The following is a 9,589-nucleotide window of genomic DNA, read 5'->3' as shown; positions in this document are numbered from 1 at the left end:
TTTCAACAGATCGCTGCATATGTACGCGATAGTTGCGCAAATTTCACTCAATTAGACCTAAAATTTCAGTAAAGATCGCGTACACACGCAACGATCTACCAAAAGACCAGGTTGGTAGTCCAAGTTGTGAGACATGTAGCAAGTGAAACGGTACACTATCGTCACTACACCGCTTCGGAAATAAACATAACTAAATATAGTACATTTTTTCTTTCAAGATCTTCAGCATCAATCAAGTTGATGGCAACTTGAAGATTTTGAGTCGAAATGGACAAACCAGTTTGCCCAAGACACCATAACTTAGTAGTCTCAGTACATACCTGCGAAACAAAAGAAAAAACGCGAGTTAAGAAAACAGAATAGTAAACACGAGTTGATAAACACACGTGCAAAATTGCAAATATCAAAAAAGGTGAGAGTGAGTTTGCCTTAGAACTGATTTCAATCAGTCCAATTCCAAATCCATGTGGATCAGACTATAAGTTATCTCCCCCTGCTGGTTTTGGCTACTTTGTCCAAACAGTGCTGGGTTTCAGAGGCCAAATTTTCAAAATGGCCTCCAAAAGAAAAAACGCGAGTTAAGAAAACAGAATAGTAAACACGAGTTGATAAACACACGTGCAAAATTGCAAATATCAAAAAAGGTGAAAGTGAGTTTGCCTTAGAACTGATTTCAATCAGTCCAACTCCAAATCCATGTGGATCGGACTATAAGTTATCTACCCCCTGCTGGTTTTGGCTACTTTGTTCAAACAGTGCTGGGTTTCAGAGGCCAAATTTTCAAAATGGCCTTCAAACATCAGTGAAATATTTGTAGAATTTGTAACTCTTTGTTTCCAGATAATAATCGAGCCTGTAATGCGGAGCACCCCCTTTCACAATAACATTTTTGTAGCTACGTAAAATTTAGTCTGTATTACAGGGGCCTGGAACGACTTTTATACTGACCACAGATATTCTAAACCCGCCCCTGTAACCACCATGACAGTCCCCTCTCCCTTCAGCAAACTTGAATTCAATTATCTATCCCAGGTTGACCTTCAAAAGAAGCAAATTGAAAGACTAACTGCAAAGAACGTGCAAAGAACAGACCACATTTGAGCAAATTTACCTCTCTTTTTTCTCCTAATAGGATTATGCAATGTTCTGTTGTGTAGGTTAGGTGGTTAGGTACCTACCTAAAAACTGGTATCCTCACAAAACCTAAACTTTATCTTCAGATGCCCCGCCAAGTCGTTCCTCCCAAAATAAATCAAGTGCCCACAAAAAATAAACAAAACTCTATCCCACCCCAAAAAAGATTAGAAATCAATTTTGTACCCCGCCTTTTATTCACTTCATAGATTGTGTGCTCTTCCTTCTCGTAGTACCTACCTTTCTTTCCCCTCATTGCACTCCTCTTTCTCTAATATTACTTCTGCTTCACTGCATTGGCGGCGTGCCATCAATTTAATTTTAAAGCATTGCACGCCGCCAATGCAGTGAAGCAGAAGTGAGATTAGAGGAAAGAGGAGTGCAATGAGGGTAAAGAAAGGTAGGTGGCACGCCGCCAATGCAGTGAAGCAGAAGTAATATTAGAGGAAAGAGGAGTGCAATGAGGGGAAAGAAAGGTAGGTGGCACGCCGCCAATGCAGTGAAGCAGAAGTAATATTAGAGGAAAGAGGAGTGCAATGAGGGGAAAGAAAGGTAGGTGGCACGCCGCCAATGCAGTGAAGCAGAAGTAATATTAGAGGAAAGAGGAGAGCAATGAGGGGAAAGAAAGGTAGGTACTACGTGAAGGAGGAGCACACAAATTATGAAGTGAATAAAAGGCGGGGTACAAAATTGATTTCTAATCTTTTTTGGGGTGGGATGGAGTTTTTTGTGGGCACTTGATTTATTTTGGGAGGAACGACTTGGCGGGGTCTTTTTTTATGCCACGAAGTGGTATTTTTTGGTTCTAATTATATTATATTGAAACTGAAATTATATTTAATGAACTCCCCATCCGTGGCACAAGCTCCGGCTTTTACGGATGGGTATACCATTTGTTAACAATTTATTTTGATGAGAGATTTGTTCTGAAAAACCAATAAATGGAAACTTATAAAATAAATAAAATAAACCACCCCCCCTCTGTAATCCAGACCTTTATTAGGCATCTTCTTGATACATATTACGAGATAGGCATGCTATGAAACAGACCCTTCAAGTCCAATATACAAACTGTAAAAGAGGCTGGGAAAAGAAGCTATTTGTAGCTGAACAATATGCACTGTTCGAATGCACATATTAGATCTTCTCTCTCAGAACACAATTTATCTTCTACATCAGAAGGAAATTGGTAATAAAGCAAAGAAAAATAAAATTACTCCCAAGTCAAAACATTATTTTAACATCGCATCGCCATAAAAGTTTCATTTACGACTTTATTAACACACGTAACACAAACAATATTCTGCTTTATTACCGACTTGGGTAATAAGTATAACATTTAATTGGTATAACATTAAGTTCTAATAAAGGTAAACTCTGCACGGTTCAGTTTCCCGATCAATTTTCTGAGATGACTTTCTATTCCTCAAGCTGTTGTTAAACATCAGAAGACGGACATTCTGTCAAGGTAACTCAACATAACTATGATACCTTATGGGTCTTATGACTGAGTAATCTAAGTATACATGTGAAACTTTAGCCGAAGGATTTAGGAATGTACTTGGGGACTAATCTCTGGCGTACCAGACAGACAGAATTTTTTCAACATTAGATGTGGGTAAAATGTAAATACCCACACAAAGGTATTATTAGTGAAATGTACGTTAAGTAGACACATATTATATAGCATTATTGATAATTATTGAGATATTGTTACTTGAGTATGAAAATAACATATCTACATACAAATATGAAATCCCATTCTTTTAAGGAGGTAGTTTCCTAGTTATTGGTGATTTTAATCAAACTATACTGGATAATTAGTAAATATAGGTAGATTTTATTATGGGGAAGTAGGAATAGATGTTGGTTATTAGACTTATTAGTGTTATTACCTAGTAATACATGCCTAAAAACCAACAGCAAAATCGAACATAACCGCAACAACAATGGGGAAATATTTTCATCAATGCAACACGTGATTAATATCAATGGAATTGATTCCTGTGTTGGAAACGAGGAAACACATCAACTTTACGCATGAACAGTTTGAATGAACCAGTTCCCAATGGATCATTGAAGTTAACCAACATTGCGCGTGGTAGGCATCCAGATGACCATCTGGGCAATCACATGCTGCTGGCTTTTCACAGTTGTAAGTAGGCGTGAGATTAATGTAAGTAGGCGGGCAGCTTGTCGTCTTAGGGTAAATTCTTCGTCACTAAAAGCCTTGGCAGTTACACAGTGACGTTAAACCCTATCAAACAAAAGATAAGCGGCTTAATAGACATGAAGAGATAGACAAGGATTTGAATGAAGAGGCTTCAAATTCTTCATTTCTAGATATTGTGGTATAACGGAGAGATTCTAGTTTAGCAATCATTTTAAATATTGAAATTGTTCCCACAAAAAAAAAACTTAAGAGGCTTCAAATTCTTCATTTCTAGATATTGTGGTATAACGGAGAGATTCTAGTTTAGCAATCATTTTAAATATTGAAATTGTTCCCAAAAAAACTTAACTATGAAGTAATTTAATCCCTGTAACCACCCCCCCCCTCTGTAATCCAGACCTTTATTAGGTATCTTCTTGATACATACTCTTCAGATGAGGCTTCAAATTCTTCATTTCTAGATATTGTGGTATAACGGAGAGATTCTAGTTTAGCAATCATTTTAAATATTGAAACTGTTCCCAAAAAACTTAACTATGAAGTACTTTAATCCCTGTAACCACCCCCCTCTGTAACCCACACCTTTATTAGGTATCTTCTTGATATACATACGAGATAGGCATGCTATGAAACAGACCCTTCAAGTCCAATATACAAACTGTATCATAACTTCCAAAGGTATACCATTTGTTAACAATTTATTTTGATGAGAGATTTGTTCTGAAAAACCAATAAATGGAAACTTATAAAATAAATAAAATAAACCACCCCCCCTCTGTAATCCAGACCTTTATTAGGCATCTTCTTGATACATATTACGAGATAGGCATGCTATGAAACAGACCCTTCAAGTCCAATATACAAACTGTAAAAGAGGCTGGGAAAAGAAGCTATTTGTAGGTGAACAATATGCACTGTTCGAAAGCACATATTAGATCTTCTCTCTCAGAACACAATTTATCTTCTACATCAGAAGGAAATTGGTAATAAAGCAAAGAAAAATAAAATTACTCCCAAGTCAAAACATTATTTTAACATCGCATCGCCATAAAAGTTTCATTTACAACTTTATTAACACACGTAACACAAACAATATTCTGCTTTATTACCGACTTGGGTAATAAGTATAACATTTAATTGGTATAACATTAAGTTCTAATAAAGGTAAACTCTGCACGGTTCAGTAACAATATTCTGCTTTATTACCGACTTGGGTAATAAGTATAACATTTAATTGGTATAACATTAAGTTCTAATAAAGGTAAACTCTGCATAGTCCAGTTTCCCGATCGATTTTCTGAGATGACTTTCTATTCCTCAAGCTGTTGTTAAACATCAGAAGACGGACATTCTGTCAAGGTAACTCAACATAACTATGATACCTTATGGGTCTTATGACTGAGTAATCTAAGTATACATGTGAAACTTTAGCCGAAGGATTTAGGAATGTACTTGGGGTGCCTTTCTATTAAAACACCGTCTTAGTTCTGAGGGAATGTCTTGAACTCACTGACTACGAATAAGAGAGGATTGATTTTTTAAAATGGTATTTCTGCCACATTAATCTACTTTGAAAATGTCCCGATTTCACAAATCCTTCCAGAATTACAGCACAGCAGGGGACCTTGAAGTATACATTCTTTTGGAACGACATTATCAACAATTAGTTTTTCTTTTAGCTAATTCATATAAATAATCAATTAGCCTATTAGGAGCTGTTGTTAAACATCAGAAGACGGACATTCTGTCAAGGTAACTCAACATAACTATGATACCTTATGGGTCTTATGACTGAGTAATCAAAGTATACATGTGAAACACGGTTCAGTTTCCCGATCAATTTTCTGAGATGACTTTCTATTCCTCAAGCTGTTGTTAAACATCAGAAGACGGACATTCTGTCAAGGCAACTCAACATAACTATGATACCTTATGGGTCTTATGACTGAGTAATCTAAGTATACATGTGAAATTTTAGCCGAAGGATTTAGGAATGTACTTGGGCACTAATCTCTGGCGTACCAGACAGACAGAATTTTTTCAACATTAGATGTGGGTAAAATGTAAATACCCACACAAAGGTATTATTAGTGAAATGTACGTTAAGTAGACACATATTATATAGCATTAAGTATTGATAATTATTGAGATATTGTTACTTGAGTAGATAACTATGATACCTTATGGGTCTTATGACTGAGTAATCTAAGTATACATGTGAAACTTTAGCCGAAGGATTTAGGAATGTACTTGGGCACTAATCTCTGGCGTACCAGGCAGAGTGTTGAATTGTCAAGCTCAATTTATGAATAAAATAACACTTGATTCTTCTATCTACAAATAGATAATAAAATAAATAATACAAGCTACCGTAGATATTAGCTATCACTATATTAACAAACCATCACCTGTAATGAAATTCTGATTTTCATGTTTTCCGTGTTACCGATAAGCATTACCGCCTAAAAATTCAAGGGGCGTATTTGATTTCGAGACTGAACCATGATAATTTCCTCCTAATATACCAGTATAATTATGCTGATTTATGATTTATAGATTTATAATTTTATATTGTATGGTAGAATTTTATATTAGGATTAGGTAGGCATCATAATGAAATAAGATCACACGATATGGTAGAGCGACATCCATGGAAATTTTCAATGATCTTTTTCTTCCTCCTAGCCTTTTCCTACTAACATTAGATGTGGGTAAAATGTAAATACCCACACAAAGGTATTATTAGTGAAATGTACGTTAAGTAGACACATATTATATAGCATTATTGATAATTATTGAGATATTGTTACTTGAGTATTACGAGTATGTATTAATTTGAAATTGTACGTCAGATATAATTAGTTGATGAAATTATACGTTATAGATACTTGACCTTTCAAGATTAATCCCATATGATCAATTTCACAGAATACCAAGATCATTTTGATAAAATTGATGCAAAATAATTATATAGGTAAGGTACATCAATCATTTTCAGCAACTCCTACCACAAACCAAGATATGGATGAAATTCAAGACAGAATAATTGAGAAACTGAAGAAACCTTAGGTAAAGGATGTTTAACAAAAGTCTAAAGGAAATAAATAAGAGAAAGCCAGCCGTTCTGAGAGCGAACCTTATCTGTATATGAAGTTCGGTCGGGGCGGGAATATAACCCACAACCTAGCGCTTACAAGACAGGCGCGCTACCTTCCAAGACAACTAGGCTGACTTATAAGAACTTACATACATAACCGAAATCGTTCCGCTTGGTCTGCCGATCGATGTATGAAACCCCTCCACCATATTTTATTTCTATATCTCTTGTAAGAACTTACTCGGAAAAAATCAGAAGCTATGGACGGACGTGTAATAATAAACAATGATCGTGATAATGGAGCTCATCTTTTCTTGAAAACAATTGATAAAACCGGATTGGCAATTGGCAACCAAACAATATTTTGCCTGGAGCTATTCGGAACCAAGGTGGGATGATACGCTTCGGCTAAATCAAATTGGACTCGTCCACCAAGAAAACAGTGCTAATTTATACTGCTCGCATAGGACTGAAAAGTCCCTTTACTCCAGCAATAGGCTACTTCTGTGGTCAAATTCTCTAAATATATTGAGGATAAAATTCAATACCTCGGCTGAGATTGAAGCCACACCCACGTGTTTACCAGACGAGCGTCTTGACCACTACACCACCGAGGCAGGATAAGAACGGAACAGTTGGTTCTCAAAAGGTCGAGTTGGCGGGGCGATTTCAAATTTTTATTCACACCTGTCCAACTTTTGTAACACCTAGTGTTTGTTGAAATGGGTATCGGCGTTAATATGTAGTACACATAGAATATTTCATTAGTACCATTATTTGCTTCACCTACTGATTTCACTAAGACAAAAACTTACCCCCATACAAATACTGGCAAGAAAATTCCCTGAATATTTCCAAAATATATTGTAGTATATTGCCTATTCAAATGTAGTATATATATATTCAAATGTAGTATATTGCCTATTCAATCGCCCATTGAGGCACAAACCCCGCTTAACAGTGCTGTATTTCAGTCACCAAACAACGACTTGAGCTCTCCAGAATTTGACTTTGTGTTTAGTACCTTTGATATGTAGGTGTTTAGTACCTGTGTAGACTCATTTAGCTCACTTAGGACAATTATAGTCATAATCAGAGGTGGCAATGGCATTCCTTAGATATGAGGAAAAACAGCACTAATACCCAGAGTGATTATTTAAGTAAGGGTAACGGGTGTCGATGCCGGGCACCTGAAATGACAAGCAGACTGTGCTCGCTATAGGAAAAAGCAGAGAAGCAAAATGATTGCTCCTGAAACTTCTACTTGTAACGGTGTGATGCCTAATGACTACCCAAGTGATATGGTTCGGCAACAATACAAAGAATAATAGTAGATACTAGATACAATAACTTATGCACTTGCTAATTAATTCTCTAAACGAGGAAAATACAAAGTTCGCGAAATACAAAGTTCGACGAACCTGCACGAGTCACTAAATTTTCAATAGTGACGACCTGATGACATGCCATTGAAAACTACAAAGCCATATGGTTCGGCAACAATACAAAGAATAATAGTAGATACTAGATACAATAACTTATGCACTTGCTAATTAATTCTCTAAACGAGGAAAAATTCGCGAAATACAAAGTTCGACGAACCTGCACGAGTCACTGGTTCGGAAATTTCTGAAGAAATTTTCAATAGTGACGACCTGATGACATGCCATTGAAAACTACAAAGCCATTTTTTTTTTTTTAAGAAAATGTCCTTTGTTCTTGCTGCAACTAACATTACTACCATGTTTGGTTGGCTCAACATTCTGTGTTTGAAGTTGGAACACGGGCGATGAAAGACAAGTTAATTATATTCTTCATTTGCCATTATCTTTTGTGTAACATTTGTAACTCTTTGTTTCCAGATAATAATCGAGCCTGTAATGCGGAGCACCCCCTTTCACAATAACATTTTTGTAGCTACGTAAAATTAATGTAGTCTGTATTGCAGGGGCCTGGAACGACTTTTATACTGACCACAGATATTCTAAACCCGCCCCTGTAACCACCATGACAGTCCCCCTATAAAGCCATTTTTTTAAGAAAATGTCCTTTGTTCTTGCTGCAACTAACATTACTACCATGTTTGGTTGGCTCAACATTCTGTGTTTGAAGTTGGAACACGGGCGATGAAAGACAAGTTAATTATATTCTTCATTTGCCATTATCTTTTGTGTAACATGACTAACATCCTCAACATTATTCAAAACACTCGTACGTCTTCCGATTTCCTGGCAATCCTAACGCCTTGCCTTGTGTGTGAATATTCGTGCCGAATTACCCTTGGTCCATTCCAAAACCATGAATAATTTCATCGCACGATTTTTGGCTAATGGTGAGGGCATTCTGTGTTTGAAGTTGGAACACGGGCGATGAAAGACAAGTTAATTATATTCTTCATTTGCCATTATCTTTTGTGTAACATCACTATTCACTAACATCCTCAACATTATTCAAAACACTCGTACGTCTTCCGATTTCCTGGCAATCCTAACGCCTTGCCTTGTGTGTGAATATTCGTGTCGAATTACCCTTGGTCCATTCCAAAACCATGAATAATTTCATCGCACGATTTTTGGCTAATGGTGAGGGTTTTTTTTATTGTTCTTTCTACTCATCAAATGTGCATGTGTTTGGAATAGCAATGTTTGGTACAACTTGTCCGATTCCGTGCAAATTTCCACAACAAATGTATAGTAAGTAGGCCCCTGCCCCTGTCATGATTAACGATGTTATAGATACTTAAACGTAAAAATTAATCATTATGGCAAAATGCCTGGAAAATTTCTTGTAGCTTTCGTAAATTCTTCGTCGTTGTATGTTTAAAGCTTTAGTAAATGGGGAACAGAACAACAGCTAAACTTGGGCCAGCTACTCACTATCAGGAGACCTGATCAGGTGTCAGGTCTACCTGATAGTGTGTGTGCTCATCAGGTTGACCTGACAGGCGGACCTTGATTAGGTGTACCCGTCAGGTCTACTTAATTGTAAGTGGCTGGTCTTACGTAATTTACATCTTTTGCCTTTCTATCAGGAGACCTGATCAGGTGTCAGGTCTACCTGATAGTGTGTGTGCTCATCAGGTTGACCTGACAGGCGGACCTTGATTAGGTGTACCTGTCAGGTCTACTTAATGGTAAGTGGCTGGTCTTACGTAATTTACATCTTTTGCCTTTCTATTAAAACAC

General features: G+C 36.7%; 1 protein-coding gene across 1 annotated transcript in view; it reads right to left on the bottom strand.

Moving 5' to 3' along the window:
* Positions 1-225: 225 nt before the first annotated feature.
* The window catches only part of LOC103514984, a 56,473-nt gene continuing 47,109 nt past the window's right edge, over positions 226-9,589 (bottom strand). Inside the window, exon 3 of the mRNA XM_026827816.1 lies at positions 226-320. Coding sequence (XP_026683617.1) covers positions 310-320 — 11 coding nt within the window. The 3' untranslated portion in view covers positions 226-309. The remainder of the gene's footprint in view (positions 321-9,589) is intronic.

Source organism: Diaphorina citri, unplaced genomic scaffold (genome assembly GCF_000475195.1).
Source record: "Diaphorina citri unplaced genomic scaffold, Diaci psyllid genome assembly version 1.1 scaffold1253, whole genome shotgun sequence".
NCBI lineage: Eukaryota > Metazoa > Arthropoda > Insecta > Hemiptera > Psyllidae > Diaphorina > Diaphorina citri.
This window is presented reverse-complemented; position numbering and strand designations above follow the sequence as displayed.